Consider the following 19103-nt stretch of genomic DNA (forward strand, 5'->3'; position numbering starts at 1 on the left):
TGAATAGTGGCTGTATAATTAACAATTTAAGACTATTATTTTTGTGTATGTGATAATACATTCTGATTAAAAAATGAATTTTTATTATTGTTGACTAGTTATATTAATAAGAAGAAAACACTATGGAATTAGAATGTACAATTACCAGAATGGTAAAACTAAATATTTAAATTTCATGTCCCTGACTTCTGACCACAAGAAATCACAATTCAAAAATCCTTCATCAGTTAAATCATAAGGGCCACTTAAGTAAATTATTTTACATCAAGCAATTAAAGTCATGCAGTAATGACATTAAGAGTTACCACACCAAGAATGTCTCAAATTTGAACAGAATTACACAAGTGTCTGAATTTATGAAAACTTGAGAACAAATCATGTGAAGAGACACAGTCCAAAACATATATTCTACAACCTGTAATAAAGGATACACTTAAAAAATGAAAAAAATAAAGGGGTGGGGGAGGGCAAAAAGAAGGTATTACCTGAATCTGGATTCCAGGCCATAGATTAAGTCTTGAAGTTCCAAAAGTCTCTACTCAATCTATTCTTAAAATCTGTTCTGTTTATATCATTACCTTCACCAAAAGCATTTCTTTAACAGTCATCTTATCAAAAAAGCACTGAAGCCATAAGCTATACTGGTTAGCAATCTCTATCAGCAAATCCAATAGTTAATTACATAGGCCACATCAAGCACATGCAAGAAAGTTGTCATCATTAAAATTACATTTGGATCTAAAGGTAGCAGATGGGCTTACTCAATGGAAGATGGCAGAAATATCTTCATAAAATGAAGGAAGTTAAAAAAAGGTAACAAAACAAAAAAGGAAATTATGGGAAACAGATATTCAAAGGGGGAAAGTTTGTTATATTTTATTATTTGCAGAGTCATGTGATGTGTGCCATTTTTGGGGGGCAATATTCCTCAATGCAGTAATGCATTCATTCCATAAATCATTTGGTAGATCATATGTGAGGATTACGGCAAAAAAATATAATTATAACTCTTTACCAGGGGCACCTGGGTGACTCAGTCGGTTAAGCATCCGACTCTTGATTTCAGCTCAGGTCATGATCTCACAGTTCATGAGTTTGAGCCCCACATCAGGCTCTGTGCTGATGGCACAGAGCCGGCTTGGGATTCTCTCTGTCCTTCTCTCTCTGCCCCTCCCCTGCTTGTGCTCTCTCTCTTTCTCTCAAAATAAATAAACATTAAAAAAAAAAAAAAAAAAAACTTTACCGGTGAATGATCTAATTTTAATATAACTGTCCAAACACACATACACACATAGCATACATACACATACTAGCCTGAGTTGGGAAATCTTCATCCTAAAGACACTAGTTGTTTTGAATAGAATGTTCATATTACATAAATGGGAAAGAGAATATTACCTCCTTTAAAGCTTTAACAATACAAAAAAATATATATATTTTGTGCATACACTCATCCCAGACATGCAATGGCAAGTACTTCAAGGCAAAAAATTAGGAAGCCTTAAAATGATTGTTTGTGATTGATATTTCTTTTTCCTTATAGGGTTAGCAAAGGTTTGCTATCCTGACCAGACTCTTAAAACGAAAAATCATGTTCATTTAAAGCAAATAAAAGATGTTTTAAAGCTTCTGTTTTGTATGATGGTTTTATAGATATAACTACCTGATTTAAGTGTTCCTAAAAAATTTTGTCTATAATTCATAACTCAGCCTTTATGAAAATTATAATCCTGAAGAATGACCCTAAAACTTAGAAACAAGCAATAGAATTGAACAAAGAACATCTCATCTTAAATGATTTCAAATGTCAAAAAAATTAGGGGAGATAACACCTAACAGAAATTCCTTTGAAAACCGGAGATCTTGTTTACGGAATTTTAAAAAATAGAAATAAGAAATTAGCAACATGCATATAAAAAATTTTTAAAAAGAAAGAAAAAGAAAAGCCAAAGAAAAGGAAGTTAGTGTAGCTGGGCCAGACTTACATGCTGCCTATCTTAGAAGGGAAGCCAGATGGGGGAGGGAGCTCTTTTTCCCTAGCAGAAGTACCACTTGTCTCTGTATTCATTCCAATCTCTTGCCCTTCTGCAACAGGTGTAAGAGCGCCAGGCAAGGAGGCATCTCCTGTACTAGTGTCTGAGGCTAGTTCACTGCTATCTGCATACAGCAATTCCATTTGAGTGGTGGTTCTCCTTCGGGCCTAGTCAGAGAATGGAAGGAAAAGCAATCAGAAGCAAACTTTTGCAGAGATGATTAGGGAATAGAGATTTAATATTAGTTTGAAATAGGTAAAAATATTTAGCGTGTCATTTCCTAGCAAGTGTCAAACATAGCATGTAAGATAGTGACAAGCCAGAGCTATAGCCATATAAGACCTTTAAAGGCCATAATAATAGCCAATATTTATATAATAGTTATTGTATGCCAGGCAATGTTCGAACACTTAATTACATTAGCATGTACTATCATTATCCCAATTCACCAATGAGGAGACTAATGCACAGAGACGCTAAGTAATTTACCCAAAGTCACACAACTAGTAAGTGGCAAAGCGAGATTCAAAAACAAACAACTTGTCACCAATATGACATAGGGTATGACTATGTTACCCTGTCACTCATGGCCACCTCCCTCAACATAAAATTTTTTTAAAAAAGAAAGAAGAAATTAAACCAAAAGTTAACTGCAGGGAAGCTCAACTAAATTCTGATTTACCCCATGCTCAGATGCTCATTTAATATCACTTTCAGTTTTAAATTTTATTTTAATATCAATTTTTTAAATCTGCTTCTCAGTTTTTGTGACCCCATTCTCCTGATGCATTAGCTGTGTTTTTAACCTGCCTGCTGGATAATTCAACATGAGCCTACCCGAGCTTTAGTAGCACGGTTAGGCAAGTGAAGGTTATTTTCCTAGAATCTAAATTCACTATACAAATTCCTTTCCTTACTCTTGAAAATGAACTGACTACCCTGTTGTTGTTCAGTTGTTATTATCACTAAGGTATTAATGGATGATCAAGGTGTTTACCAGATTATAAGCCTCTAAAGAGCACACACCCTGTTTTATTCATCTTTATTTCCCCTGTACATAGCATAGTGCTAGTACATACCTATTTAATGTATACAGTTAACTTTACTTCTTCAATGATGAAAATAAATGAGAGGCGCTTGGGTGGAACAGTCAGTTAAGCGAATGACTCTTGATTTTGGCTCAGGTCATGATCTCACGGTTCATGAGTTTGAGCCTTGCATCTAGTTTCAGGCTGACAGCACGGAGCCTGCTTGGGATCCTCTCTCTCCCTCTCTCTCTGCCCCTCCCCTGCTCGTGCAAGCACGCTCATACTCTCTCTCTCTCTCTCTGTCAAAATAAGTAAATAAATTTAAAAAAGAAAGAAACAGAAATGACATGAGATCCTTTCAGGCGTCTTTGAATGAAGTTCAAAAGGAGTAGTAAGTAGCACCTCAGAAAATTTTTGGAAAAAGAAAACTCTCCGGCCAGTTTTTTGCACTCTCAGTTCTATTCACTGCCAACAGCCCAAGGTAGGGAGGAATCCTTTTCTTAGGAATTCCAAACTGTAGCGGTTCCTTCAGCAGATAATGTTTAGAGCACCACTTTACACCTCTCTCTGGTGTCCCAGAAGGGCATGAATATCTAGGCTTTCACAGGGCCTGAAAGACATTCAGGACCTTAAGAGATTTTCACCTCTACCTAGGACTGGATCCAAACCATACCGGAATGTTTTCTCTGAGTGTGGGAGTAACTTCTGCTTAGTCACTTAGAATAATAAAATAAAACCATATGTTACCAAGCTCAAGGATCATACATACAGCCTGGAGATGTTTTTTTGATTGGCTTGACCAGTGTGTTAAAGATCAGGAAATTCTACATAAAAATCTGTATTTAAGGCTTCTTTAGGAAAAAATAGAAGATCTAGTTGTCTTAGGCCTATAATCCTCATGGCAAAAATGAGCAAGAGTTGAGTGGTGGTTATTTGCTTAGGTGAGGCATGTCCTTGTCAGGTAATCACAATGACCCCTACTCATTACATCCAGCCAAATTATTCATTTGCATTACCTGACTATTCACTATGGGCCTTAACTCTGTCTTACCCATTTGCACAGTGTTAATTCTTTCAGGTCCTGATTCTTTCCGTCCATTTAACAAATATTTACTAAGGACTACAAGAATTCTTTGTTTTTAAACATCTTAAGATGGTTAGTTAATTCATCTAGTATCAAATGCTACCAACACTGAATATGAAACATACCAAATATCTTACACATTTAACAGCATGTGGCATTGATATTTTTTTTAATTATACAAATATGCATTATAGTCTCATTAGTTTTTAATACAACTAATTAATGATTAAGAGTTGGCTTATTATTCAAACCACCTCAGGATACTACTTTAACAAAATATACGTGATACACTTAAGAAGATACTAAATGTTAAAATTTCAAAAACCTCCTGCCAATTAACAAATTTTGCAAATTTATGCTGTATGCCACCACAGGGTCTACAATCTCCTTTATAATTATTAGGAAACTTAGGTGACCTTAATAAATTACCACATAACTTCCTTAATGAGTACTGAAACTTTTAGGAAAAACCTAGAAGAAAATAAGAATTGGTCTCCATAATCATAGCTTCTCCAGTGGAAAAAATGCAATAATATGGTAAAGCACAAGTTCCACAAAGGAGAAATATTTTGACATAATGTTTGTTTCAAAGGAGAATATGGTAATTACAGAACTAAAGTTGTTATACATGGGAGCGATGGTAAAAGCATGCCAACTTGCTAACCTTCTTAAGGGTCTGAGGCCTATGTGTTTATTAGTGATAACAGAAAACTGTGGGGAAGGATGCTTACCTGTTATTTTCAATTCTCCTTACCTTGCTTTTAGGTTTCACTTCACCACAAAGTTTCATAAGGTCTGAAGATAGTGTGCTAGATGCAAATAAATAATTAACCACGGGTTAAAACGGGACTTATAAAAAATGCTGTCTTCTATGTTTTTAACTATAGAAAACACCTTATAGGTCTACAGGGCAAAAAAGACAATATTTAAAATCAAAATGAATTACAAAATTATTCATTTTCTTTCCTTAAATATCCCGGTATTTTTGTGGTGGTTAAGTATGACTTAGTTTGGTTTCCATAATACTATTTCTAGTGCTATTCACTTAGCCATAAAATTCAAAATTATTTGTTTTATGGTAATTGATTGAAGCAACAAGATAAAAGTATTTAAAAAATTACAGAAACAAATAAAATCTATTGAGTTTCTAAAGGCTCTCCTACCTTCCTTCTGATCCTGGGCTGTTCAAAGGTGCATCCTCATCAGTACTATCCTCTACATTTTCTAAAAAAAAAAAATGTCCAAAATCTAAGTATTATCCACATGCCACAATTTGAGTGACTACAATCCCCATGCTATAATAAATATCAACATCTCAATATGGGCACTTTGATTTTCGTAACTGAGTCCAAATAGAAATGTAGAAAAATACTTCTAAGAAACCCCTTTGATTATGTGTCCTAAAATGAGAAAAAGGGTCCAAAATAGAAAAACCACAAGTTTGAATCATAAAATATAGAAGAACAACATTCACAGGATGGAAATGAGATCATGTGTTTATCAGAGTATGTATATATTTTTCAGAGTATGTATTTACCCCATGCTATCCAAACATATGAAAACCCACAGAGTAAAATACAAGAGAGAGTAAATGTTGCATGAGCTCCCTTTAATGTACTAAGCCAACTTCAAAAACTATATAGGGGTAGACATACTTGCTATATTTTAATATGTCAATTTACTTAAATATTTTCCTTTATTTTTATTTTTGTTTTCAAGCAGAGAGTAAGAGAGTGGTGTGTGTGTGTGTGTGTGTGTGTGTGTGTGTGCATGTGTGAAGGTATTCAGAAGTCACACATCAGCATGCAGCTCATTCATATGTACATAAAAGACAAAAACAATAGGTTCGCATGCAACAGTTTTGTAAATAAATACAAGTAAATCATCACTATTTCAGAACAACTGTAACAGACTAGTAAAAAAGAGGAGAAAAAGCAAACAAGTAAAACTAGTAGGAAGTCAATAAATCAAATAGCCACTGAAAGTAAACTATTTAAAATGTCAGTGAGCCCCTAACATAGGTGCAGGTTTTTAAAATATACACATTTTATTATAAAATCATTCTACAAAAGCAAACATATTATAAATAACATATATTAATCAAAAACATATATGATTTATCCCCTTTTAACTTGTAATTTTGTGCATGTGGACTGTGGACAACTAATTCCTTTCTCTGATGTTCCCTTTCTTCCTCACTGTTTAGCAGATACTTTGATAGAAATTCAGTAATACTTGATACGTGATAGTATTATCTAAAATGGAGCCCATCTAGGACCCGTAAAAGGGAATTTACTTTCTGAAGTGAAGATCATGGTGGTCTTGAAGGCAATGTGTACCTCAAAGCCTACCACTAGAGGGAGGCTCAAGGACTTGCTTCACAGACGTGATAATTGCGTGTTAAGGTGACTGCATTAGTTGATAATATAGAACATGAGGTTATAAAGAAATGACAAACCTAATCTTTATTTTCCCATGCATAAAGGCTGGCTAAGATTTCCCAGTGTTTTTCTTGTAGAAACCAGTTAGTATGAGACCAGTTAGTATGTTAAACATCATATGAGTGCTTAGTAAAAACTTAGCTCCTGCTTATGCATGTATGACTTATTTAGAGATAATTATGGTTTGACATGACCAACCTGGCCAGAGGATAGAGGCCCCCACCAGGAAAGTCACCAGATCAGACTCCTCTGCTGGACTGAGCTTAGTCTGAGCACTATGGTCATCTGGGCAATAGAACAAACTATCACCTCACTGTTGTACTCGTAACTCTGAGAATACACATCCAGCCCACTACTAGCTTCTTTTCTCAACGCCAGAAAGTTAAAGCTAAAGGCAGAGACTTGCAACTTCCGAATGCCTTGAAGTTCATCTGTATCAGTGTAAAGTTGAGCAGTGTCACATCACTGGAAGTAAACCAGGTATTTTCAAGTCTTTTTTTTTTTTTCAGTTATTAGAAGTTATAAAAAAAAAAATAGTGTATAGAAAAGAGTTAACATAGCAGCCCAAACACTACTATCCTTAGAATGGCCTGCTTACAAAGTTGGACTTTGTCTGGCATCTGGAAACTTGATTCTCAGAGCATCCCCAGTCACTAGTTAGCTACCGAAGGTACTTACTGTACCTATGTTGTTTGCACAAACCATATGGCTTATGTTAAACTCCTGCTTTCCTTATGGGAGTCCTGAATCCCAGACAGATGGAACCTATGTGACCAGTCCCCAGGAAAAGCTTCAGGTGCTAAGTAACAAGGGACTTCCCTGGACATAAACATTGTGCACATGCTGCTGCATTTTCACTCCAGAGGGAAATGAAAATTCTGTATTATGTCCCATAGAAGGGAAAGATCATAAGGAAAACTAGACATGGATTCCTCCAGACAACATCTGTGGTTTTTTGCCTTATGATCCAGCTGTGTATCTTTCCTACACTGCTCTCATGGATCTTTGCCATAAAAACAACCACATGCTAAGCCCCATGAGTCTTCATAGCAAGTCTCAAAGATAGGGGAGGTCTTAGGGATCCTAACATAGGTTGGGAAAAAAGAAAAGGATAATAAAGATGTTCATCAAAGGCTACAAAAGTACAAGTTTATCAGAAAGGGATGCTGGCATGGTTCACCCTCTGGTCTTATGTTCTATCATTCTATGCTATGTACTTGTTCAGGGCACCAACCTGCTTGAAGGCCTCAGGCACACAACACTGTGGCTAAGTCCCCATGTTTTAGTTTAGTCATTGCCCAGAGGGACTCTTCTCTGCCCCCCCGCCCTTTCCACCTTGTCTTTTGCCTTGCTAACTCTTTTTCTTCCTTCATGTTTCAGTTCAAATGTCACCTCCTCCAGAAAAGCCTTTATCAACTCCTCCATTCTTGTTGGGTGACCCTACTATCTCTTCCTATAACTCCCTATATACATCTCAATAATCGCCCTCACTGAATTTATCATACTCTGTCTGTCACCCTCAGTAAGGCATCAAGTCAATGAGGGAAAGATTTTCTGTCATATTCATCTTTGAATCCAAACACTCAGCCTGATGTTTGAGGTAAAACTGGAGCTAAGCAAATGTTTTTAAAGCAAAGTTTATAGGACTCTCGAGCTTCTGTGGATTTAACTTCCATTTTTTTCTCTTTCTGTGTTTTTCCTCTAAGCACCTCTGGGCTAGACTATGGCCCCCATCCCTAGCACAGATTTCAGCCATGAGACCCAGGTTACATCAGCTGAATGGGTTTCCACTCTCTGATTCAGACCCTTCTCCAGCCATAGACAAATGGAAGTTGTTTGAAAGTTGTAAAAAAAATAACACTGCTCATCAAACTAGCAGTTTAATATCTTCTGCACTAAAGGATATCAAGGAGGACACTTACATTTTTCTTCCAAGTTAAAAGAGACAATGGATGTAAATAACAATTTACTTATTACTAGGGGCACTTGGGTGGCCCAGTCAGTTAAGTGTCCAACTTCAACTCAGGTCATGATTTCATGGTGTGGGTTTGAGCCCCACATTGGGCTCTGTGCTGCTGGTGCGAAGCCTGCTTGAGAGTCTGTCACTCACAATGCCCCTCCCCACTCTCTCTCCCTCCCTGTCTCTCCCTCTCTCTTTCTCTCTCAAAATAACTAAATAAATAAAGTTTACGCAAACAAAGAGAATTTACTTTTTACTATAGATTGGACCACGAAGAAGAACAAAGAGGAGGAGGAGGAAAGAGAGGAAGAAGAACAGATACAGAAGAAACATTCCTGATAAGACATGGAAGGGCAAAAATCCTAGTTATAATCCAGGAACTTTGACAGTCTTGGTTAGGATATAACCAATCCTATTTGTTCTACCTGTACTTGGTATAGCTTAAGCAGCTTAAAAGTATCAGCCTTTCCATACCTATATTATGCAGTTGATCTCAAGAAAATACTACTTTGAGATTAACATGCGGTATAAACATCTAAAAAAATCAAATAACTCATGTATTTTATTTATGTAACATCTTATTTAAAACAAATTCAGATGTATAGATTATGTTTATTCTACTGACACATAAAGGTAAGTACATTTAATCTTTCAATTACATTCCTCTCCTTTAAGGATAAGCGTTTAGAACACTTTTGGCAGCTGTGTGCTTACAAAAAAAAAAAGATCAGATCAGATTCCGAAAAAAAAATTTAATTAAATAAAAACTGCTCCAAAATAATCATTCAGAAAAATCACAAGTAATAAAATTGCCCTGATACTCCTGGTCCTTCATGTGTATCATCATTGAGAGAAGCAGAGACATTATTAATGGGTGGGTGTAGTTCATGACAAGGTTGTAGTGGCAAGGGGAAGGTTTGAAAATCTCTATATTTGGTCATCTCTAAAGCCACTTCTAATCTGAAAATATTATAACCATAAATATTGTTTCAATATGTTCATATAGAATGCTTTGAATAATTTCAGTTTACAATGTTAAAATATATGTATTTAATTTTACAAAAATTAAGAATAGCTGAGAATCTAGCAAATATATACCAGAGACAAGTATATACCAAAGATATATGCTAAGGAAAGTTATGAGGTTAAAACAACAAATGCAAGTTAACAGATACATTTAAAAATTAAAAAGAAATGTATACTCCATTTTTTCCTACAAGAAACAGAAAGAAAGGCTTACGAAACTGGAGTCACAGCTGGAGGTCAAAAACTAAAAGAGAAAATTAACTAAAGCATACTTCTTTAAAAATCTAATAGGTTTTAAAACAGGAATGAATGTATAGGAAAGACGAAAGACTTAGTATGTTTGTGGTCATGGATACATTTCAAAAAGATCATGCAAAAACCAGTTGGCTGCCAATAAAAATTTTAAACATAAGATGTACCACAATTAGTGTACATGAACAATTAGTAATTCATGCAGCTGTAGGGTACACAGAAAGCTAAACATACTTACCTAAAGGTACGCTATCTAGATCTGTGTAAATAACAGCAAAAAGGAAACAAAAAGCAATACTCCAATCAAAACAGATCCAATGTTAAGAACTCCCACATAAAACAAGATTATGCACCATTTATAAGATATGTAGAATAGATGCCATAGAAAACACTTATTATTTTTAAGGCAATTAGATATGCAGAGTAAAGTAATGAAATGTGGTTAATATTTTAAATAACCAATTCAGAAACTTGGTTGATCCTCTTTATTCATAAAAACTAAGTGCTCAATAAGGTTAAATAAGCCTTTTAAAGTTGGTAATCATTTCTTGGAATGACAATAATTAAATCCCCTCAAATTTATACATGCAAATTAAAGAAGGAATAATTATTAAAAGCATGAGTAAATATAGCATCTATTCAATCAAGCAATAGGAGAAAGAGGTATAGTATAGCATTCTCAAAGAGCAAAGCTACCATGCAATTTGTTTAACAGAAATTTAGTCCAAATTACCTTGTAAAGCATGGCCTAGTAAAGCATCTAGCTCAGGATTTAATTCTGCTTTCTCTTTCAACATATGGAATAAGAGCTGGTTTTGTGTAGCGCTGGTTATTTCGGTTTGTTTAAGCCGACCTTCAAGTACTTTAATTTGAGCCTCTTTCTGGGCAGCCTGAAGACCCTGTAACAACACCAAAACATAATAATAATAATAACAACAACAACAATTATCTCAGGTCATACATAACAGAATCTTCCATACAAAGATGTGTATCAAATAACAAATGCATATGATATATGGACTTTGACATCTGATAGACATTGATTCACTGTAGCTCCTCTGCTTACTAGCCTGGTGACCTTGAGCAAATTACCTTATCTTCCTACTTCAGTTGCCTCATATGCAGAATGATATTAATAATATCTACTGCCTAGCACATTGTGAAGATTAAGTGGGAGAACATAAAATAAAGGGTCTAGCACCATCCCAAAGTGGCAAAAAAAAAGGGGGGGGAGGGGAGTCAGAAATCATTATCATCCTCAATATTTAGGATTCTTACAGGTGACAGGTTAATGCATTTACATTCAAAGAGGAGGGAAGTGCCACTGTATCTTTTACTTTCAGATTTCTTTTTGAGCTGTGAAAAATCAATACTAAACCAAAGTTATGATACCAACTTTGTTTGCACCCCAAGAGATTTTTCTTTTCATTTTTCCTTTGTTAAAGCAAAAGATGAATTATTTCTTGTTTAAGTTGTTTACCTCTTCTAATACACAAGCACAATGGATGACAAGCTAATGGAATTGATCTAAATAGTCCTGACTTTTCTTAACTCTAAAGAAAGGTAAAAAAATACTTTTCAGTTAAAAAAAAAAACCTTTCTTACCTATTATAAAGGAAAGGGTCACTGATGAAAGATAAACAAAATGAATTAATCATTATTTGGGTATAGTTAGATCATACCTTATTGATACCCATTGACAAGAAGTGGTCCAGCAGATATCGGGCTTCTGTAAGTGTGCAAGCATTAATGACCGCAGTGATATCCAATGTTTCTCCTTCTTCCTACATCAAATCAGCATATGACGAACATTATTTTGAGCTGAATATATTCAGAGGCAAAAGCCTGTTGTCTCATTTATTTATTTGATAGTGTTGGGTAAGTTAATAAGACTCCTTAGAAAAATGTAAAATATGATCCCTACTCCAACAAACATATGGGTTAGTTGAAAAGAAAAGACACATTTGAGCAGTTAAGAATTCAAGGTGGATTAATAAGTGATATACATTTTTACATCTTTTTGATTTAAAATTTTTTTTTAATGTTTATTTATTTTTGAGACAGATAGAGACAGAGCATGAACAGGGGAGGGGCAGAGAGAGAGGGAGACACAGAATCTGAAACGGGCTCCAGGCTCTGAGCTGTCAGCACAGAGCCCGAGGCAGGGCTCGAACTCACGGACCGTGAGATCATGGCCTGAGCCGAAGTCGGACACTTAACCGACTGAGCCACCCAGGCGCCCCTCTTTTTGATTTTATAAACAATAAATAATATCACAAAATCAGCAAAGAAATCTGGAGAGCAAGCAGGGAGTGATATTCATGCAAAACCTAAGAATCATAGTAAACCCATAAATAGAAAATTCCTTGATATAAAAATTCAAAGTGCTTTTCATGATTAAAAATACAAAAACATCTTCCTTAAGCCATTAACCATTTTTTTACAACTACAAACCTTTGCTTCTTCCATCTGCATGATGTTGGCTTGACAATCAGAAATACTGTCATTGATGTAATCTATGTTAGCAGTTAATGACTCCATCTCCTCATTGATGTTAACCACATTTTTATCTCCTTCTCCACTCTCCTTGACCATCTTTTCTCGTCTTTTTGAAAGTTTCTCTCGTCTTTTTGTGAGTTCTTCCCGTTGCTATTGAAAAAACAGATTGGATTTTAAGAAATGATATTCATCCAGGACCTTAAGAATATTATGCTAAATGAAATAAGTGAGTCACAGAAGGACAAGTACTGCAAGATTTCATTCATATAAGGTATCTAAAAGAGTCAAACTCATAGATGCAGTAAGTAAAATGGTGGTTTCCAGAGGCTAGGGGCCAGGTTGGGGGGAATTGAGGGGTGCTATGAAGTTTCAGTTACTCAAATAAGTTCTAGACATCTGCTAATCAACACTGTTCCTATAGTTAACAATGCTGTGCTGTACACTTAAAAATGGGTTAAGAGGGTAAATCTCGTGCTGTCTTTTCTTACCACAATTAAGACAAAACAAAACAAAAAAGAAATGATGTTCATCTGTTCACACATAATGCGATCAAAACCCACAAAAAAAGAAAAAGAAAAAAAGACAAATTGGTAAAGATTAATGTACCAAGGGATCAAATTTGGAAACCTAAAATTACCAGTCAGCTAAGAAAGAACATATCTATGTTCTGTTTTCCACACCTTGAGGAGTCTATTCATATCCGTCTCCATATTGGAAATAGTCATTTTCTGCATGATGATGTCTGTGACCCTGCGCTCAAGAAGCTGCCACTTCATGCGAGCTGTCTTGGAAGTAAACACTCGGCCAGTCAACCCTTTCCTCTGATATTTTTTTCTATAATCATATAAAAACAGATAAACATAGTTATTACTTACATGTTTATTTGACTGTATACTGCCAAAAAATAAGCTGTTTTTTCATTTAAGTCCAACATTCAGTAATAATGCCACAAAGATTATGTCAGAAGGAACAAAAGAATTGTACTGACCTGGTTCCATTTGTTGTGGGCGTTGGTAAGGCCTGGACTCTTGCCACAGGAATTCTAATTTTCTGCTGGGCTCCTGCCCTTGATACATCTGCTTCTACAGCAGCTGCACTGGAACCCGTGTCCTGAACAGGGGTATCGGATGAGCTCAGCTTCCGCATGACTTTCCCAGCTACTCTATCTGACATGGGCCTCACTTGCCTACGAAGAGCTGTAACCTGAAAGTGCAACAAAGATAGACTAACTCTTTTAGTCTACAGAAATACATCACGTATCTCAAAGCCAGATGTTTCCTCCAAGTGATCAACTTGCCTCTTCGGTTTTGCGACGAAGAACCACTTCTTGGTTTCTTTTTTGGGCTTCCAGAAGTCTAAGTTGATGCTATAAAAATAATATTGAATAAGTTAAAATAGTAAACTGAAAGATACAATGCTTTCTACTCCTGCATTAACGTATGCCCCATCCCACTGTATTAACATATGCCCCAATACTTCCTACTCCTGCATTAACAGATGCCCCATCAGTTCTTAGCAAAATCTGAGCTAAAAACAACCTTGCATCCATTACTACAGATAAGAATATTTTATTCCAATAAACAAAAATACATACTGATGCAGCCATCTCTTTCTGAAAAATGAAGTTATCTCTGTGCCACAATTTTATTTAAGAAACATTCATAGTGCTTACTATATACAAGTGCTTTTCTAAATGCCTTACAAATATTGTATCATTTCATTTTTTGCTAGACATTTAATTTTGCTGAGGAAGGAAGAAACACAGCTTAGAATATTTCCAATAAAGGCACCTTAAAATATATCAGTAATTATTCACTCCATTTTAAATATAGGGAAAACATATATTAATTGTATTAGCACTTTACAAGAACTTCGGAAATATTATGTTGGGTAAAGTAAATGAAAAATAAAACATGTCGGTATTGGTTACCAATTTGCTTTTAGGTACTCTATATGATAAAAGACAATTAATTATAAACAACTTTAAGTCATTTTATAAGGCTATAATTTAGGAAGAAATTTTGGACTGAAAAAGAACACAGATCCTAGTTTTGGTTCTGTCATTTATTCAACTCTGTGATCTTGGGCAAAGCTTAGGAATTGGACTTAATCACAAACATCCCTTCTAGGACTTAAATTCTGTGATATACCAAATAACCTTCATGTTTTGTATCCCTAGTTCAAACAGATCATTCATCTCATGTTTATGCATAGTCCTATGTCATCAGATGAGAATTCTTTGAGAAACGGACACTGTCTTATCACTGCTGTATCTTCATTGCCTACAACAATGATTGACATAGAGGCAAAGTTAATAAATGTTTTTAAATAAATGAACTTCCAAAAATTAAAATAAACAAATGGTTTGAAACTTGTTACTAAATTAAGTTTTTTCTTATTCAAAATCAAATCTCAAGCTCATTCATATTTTTGGTACAAAGGGTTTGAAGATGAATATGACAAGAAACAATTTAGAAAGGGAGTCAATATGCACACAAAGCAATAAGTAGAAGGGCAAAGGAGTCTGAATGTTAGCTTTGTATGTGACTAGCCAGCCTCATATTTTATAACAGAATATTATATCATATATGATCCTATGTTGTAGAATAAGATTCAAAAATTCCATACTAGTAGTTAATTGTGCAATATTACTCTATCTCATATGAATTAGTTGTAAAGAAATAAGTACAGTACATTATAAGGAAATTATTCCTGTCATCCAAAAGTTTTCATTAAAAATAAAATAAATATGGCATTTGTCTCTCTCTGACTTATTTCACTTAGCATAATACTAACTCCACCCATGTCACTGCAAATGGCAAGATTTCCTTCTTTAATATGTGGAATTTAAGAAACAAAAATGAGCAAAGGGAAAAAAAAGAGAGAGAGAGAGAGAGGCAAACCAAGAAACAGACTCTTTAACTGTAGAGAATAAACTGATGGTTACCAGAGGAGAGTTGGGGAAAGGGGCTGAAATAGGCTGAAGGGACTGAAGGGGCTGACAAGGATTAAGGAATGCACTTGATGAGCACTGAGTATCATATGAAGGTGTCGAATCACTATACTGTATACCTGAAACTAATATTACACTGTATGTTAACTAACCAGAACTGGAATAAAAACTTTAAAAATAAATAGCCAAAAAGTGGAAATAACCCAAATATCCACCAGTTAAGGAATGCAAAAACAAAATGTGCTCTATCTATACAGTCATAAGAAGGAATGAACTACCAACACATGTAATAACATGGATGAACCTTGAAAACATCATGCTAAATGAAAGAAACCAAACACAAAAAGCTATATATATCATATTTTCCATTTACAATGGGCAAATCTATGGAGACAGAAAGTATACCAGAATGGCTGCCAGGGCCAGGAAGATGGAAGAATAGGGAGTGACTGCTAATGGATATGGAGTTACTTTTTGGACTGATAAAAAATATTCTGCAATAAAATGGTAATGATTGTTGCACAATTCTGTGAATATATTAAAACCTTGAATTGTATAGTTTAAAAGAGCAAGCTTTATGGCTCATGAATACATGCCAATTTTTTAATAGGAAAAAAAAAAAGAAATATAGCCTTAATACAGAAGTCATCTTGTGAAAGTATCTACTTTTCTCTGTCATTACTCTCTTCTATCTCCTTAAGTTTTCTTTTTATTTCCCAGAGTAGGTTTCTATTTTCTAAAATATGCTGTATGCTCAGATTTTCTCCAGGGAGGACTTAGAAAAAGTTGAGCAAGAAAAAAGGAACAGAAGCTGAAACCTAACCAACAATGGAGAAAAGACCACGGTGGCCTCTTCTTCTGAGGAGAAAAAAAAAAAAAAACAAACACCATAAATGAAAACACCAAATTGCTGGGGTGCCTCTGACTCTTGCCCTTACCCCACTGTGCTCATGCTCTCTCTCTAAATAAATAAACATTAAAAAAAAAGAAATAACCATATTGCCACAATTTAGAAAGAATAAAAAACAAATAGGCTGTAACTTAAAATCTTGACACAGCTAAAGTTAGCATGCTGGTATATATCCTTAAAATTTTTCCCTCATTTAATCAAGCATGCATATATGAAATGCTACTTTATGCTTAATGTTAAATCACAGTCATTTTTCATTTTACTATGCAGTTTCCAAATCCTAATCTTCAATAGATGAATAATAACCTATTAAATGAGATGGGCTATAATTTATTTAACTATTCTCCATACTGTCAAGTATCTTGGTTATTTTTACGTTTTTCACTATTACAAATTACTCTAGATTAAAGATTTTAATACATAACAATTTTTCTTATTTTAGATTATTTTCTTAGTCTGAGTTCATGGAAGAAGCAGGATTCTTGAGTGAAAGAATATGAAAACTTTTGCGCTCTTATTAAAGCCACCTCTAGTGAAACTGGGTTATTATTCAGGAACATCTCTAAGACTCTCTAGGTGAAACTGTCTTTGGAACCATCCTAAAATCACTATCTTATACAAGACTATAAGTAGTTACCTGATTTCCCTAGAGATAACCAATTATATCTTTGCCATTTTCTCCTATCTCATCATCTAGGAAATAAGCCTCTAACAAAATTTATAATAACATTATATTGTTTTTCATAAGCTTGTATATTGAATTCCTATAATCCATATAATAACTGCCATATTACTAAATTAATGCATACTTATTGTCCTTATGCTTATTGTCCTTAACCTGCATTTAATAGTTAAAGTTATAAGATGGGGCGCCTGGGTGGCTCAGTCGGTTGAGCGCCGACTTCGGCTCAGGTCACGATCTCGCGGTCCGTGAGTTCGAGCCCCACATCGGGCCCCCTGTGCTGACAGCTCAGAGCCCGGAGCCTGTTTCAGATTCTGTGTCTCCCTCTCTCTGACCCTCCCCCATTCATGCTCTGTCTCTCTCTGTCTCAAAAATAAATAAACGTTAAAAAAAATTTTTTTTTTTAAATAAATAAATAGGGGCGCCTGGGTGGCTCAGTCGGTTAAGCTGCCGACTTCAGCTCAGGTCATGATCTCGTGGTCCATGAGTTCAAGCCCCGCGTCGGGCTCTGTGCTGACAGCTCAGAGCCTGGAGCCTGTTTCAGATTCTGTGTCTCCCTCTCTCTGACCCTCCCCCCATTCATGCTCTGTCTCTCTCTGTCTCAAAAATAAATAAACGTTAAAAAATTTAAAAAATAAAAAAATAAAAAAATAAAAATAAACAAATAAAATAAAGTTATAAGAAAATTTTCTTCCATTTACTAAACAAGCTTGTTCAATGTACAAGATTTGTATATAACTGAAAGTTAAAGTCCACTCACATCTCTTTTACGTTGATCTTTTTTCAATTGAGCAATCTCTCTGTTTCTCCTAGACTCTGTCAATCTGGCTTTTTCTTGTTCTTCTTTCATTTGTTTCATTAGTCGAACCTAAAAAAATTAGGTGAACACATCTATTGGAGTTACCCTATCACAACATTCATTAAACTAATGGAAGCAAGCAGTTAGAATTCTGAATACTTAACAGAAACAAGTGGAGTTTTGTTGCACATTTTAAATGGTCAATTCTTATTTTTGTGGGATTAGTACATTTCTTTTTCTAATAACTTTTCTAATATATTCCTATCAAATTGCTTAGTGTTTTATGCTTTTTATATAAATGTTCACTTGTTCTATAATTTGAATGAATTTTTGGTACTTATTACCAGTAGCTGTGTGACCTTGAACAAATTACTTTACCTTCCTAGGTTTTCATTTTCTCATATATTAAAAAATATATATAAAAAATAACAGTTCTGTGGCATTATACTATTTTGAGAGTTTAACAAGTAATACCTGAAGAGTGCTTCTAATGATGCTTGGCATATTGTAAGCACCTAATAATTTTAGCTATTGTTGTCCTCAGCAAAGACACAACATAAGAATCTAAAACTTCCTAAATCATTTTCACATTTGCTGATTTTCACACCAAATGTTAATAAGAAAAATTCATCCCACAGAAAAAACAGATAACAGATCAGAATTCACATACTCTGTTTTGTTAAGAGAAGACAATGTGTATTCTTCTATGCATGGGAATGATAAACACTAAATTCAAGATACTTGTTACCTCTTCAAGAAAGAAGATGATCAAAAAGGAATACATAGGAGATTTTCCGTATAACTGTAGTGTTTAAGATAGTGTATATAGTGTTTATTATGTAATTTTTAATGATTTTTTTCATGTTTGAAATATTTTACATGTTTCAGGAGGAGAGATACCCATCAGAGTCAAAAGAAGCCGTATTTTCAACCACATGATTTTCAGCTACTCTGAAGAAAGGTTTTGATAATGGATGAGTGAGTGCAGGAAGCAACTTCTAATTGCCAAAAGGAAGTACATCATTTGTAAGACTCGGTTACCCTTTTATTGAGTATGGAAAGAATCACAATAATTTTTTTGTCCCAAATGAAACAAATATCCTCAACATGAGATTTTAATGCAAAATACAGTCAGTACCTTTGTTTTTTTCATTTCCATCACATCCTGCTGCAATTTCTTCAATTGCTTTTCATATTGAGACTGGTTTTTAAGCAACCTTGCATGCTCTTTCTGAGCTGTCTGAAGTCTTTGAAGTTCTTTATTCATGGCTTGAAGTTTCTTTTCATATTCAGACCTAACTTTTTTTGCCTTTTCTTCTGAATAAGACTCCACTGAGCCTAAATGACCAAAGGATATTTGCATTTGTTTCTGTGAGACACAGATTTTTCACATCACAGATTTATAACTTATGACCTTAGAGAAAAACTACCTCCCA

The 19103-nt window shown here is 34.8% G+C and overlaps 1 protein-coding gene across 5 annotated transcripts in view; it reads right to left on the reverse strand.

Annotated features, from left to right (window-relative positions):
• KIF21A (kinesin family member 21A) overlaps nt 1-19103 on the reverse strand; it is a 150978-nt gene that overhangs the window by 24619 nt on the left and 107256 nt on the right. For 3 of the 5 annotated variants that reach the window (XM_049625279.1, XM_049625276.1, XM_049625281.1), the window contains 12 exons: nt 18806-19005; nt 17629-17736; nt 13621-13689; nt 13312-13526; nt 13004-13157; nt 12279-12473; nt 11507-11608; nt 10558-10723; nt 10063-10083; nt 5309-5369; nt 4900-4954; nt 1986-2200 (listed from right to left, as the gene is read on the reverse strand). In XM_049625279.1, the coding sequence (XP_049481236.1) occupies nt 1986-2200; nt 4900-4954; nt 5309-5369; nt 10063-10083; nt 10558-10723; nt 11507-11608; nt 12279-12473; nt 13004-13157; nt 13312-13526; nt 13621-13689; nt 17629-17736; nt 18806-19005 (1561 nt within the window). The remainder of the gene's footprint in view (nt 1-1985; nt 2201-4899; nt 4955-5308; nt 5370-10062; nt 10084-10557; nt 10724-11506; nt 11609-12278; nt 12474-13003; nt 13158-13311; nt 13527-13620; nt 13690-17628; nt 17737-18805; nt 19006-19103) is intronic. The other 2 variants (XM_049625280.1, XM_049625277.1) reach the window with 1 other exon arrangement.

Source organism: Panthera uncia, chromosome B4 (assembly GCF_023721935.1).
Source record: "Panthera uncia isolate 11264 chromosome B4, Puncia_PCG_1.0, whole genome shotgun sequence".
In the NCBI taxonomy this organism is placed as follows: Eukaryota; Metazoa; Chordata; class Mammalia; order Carnivora; family Felidae; genus Panthera; species Panthera uncia.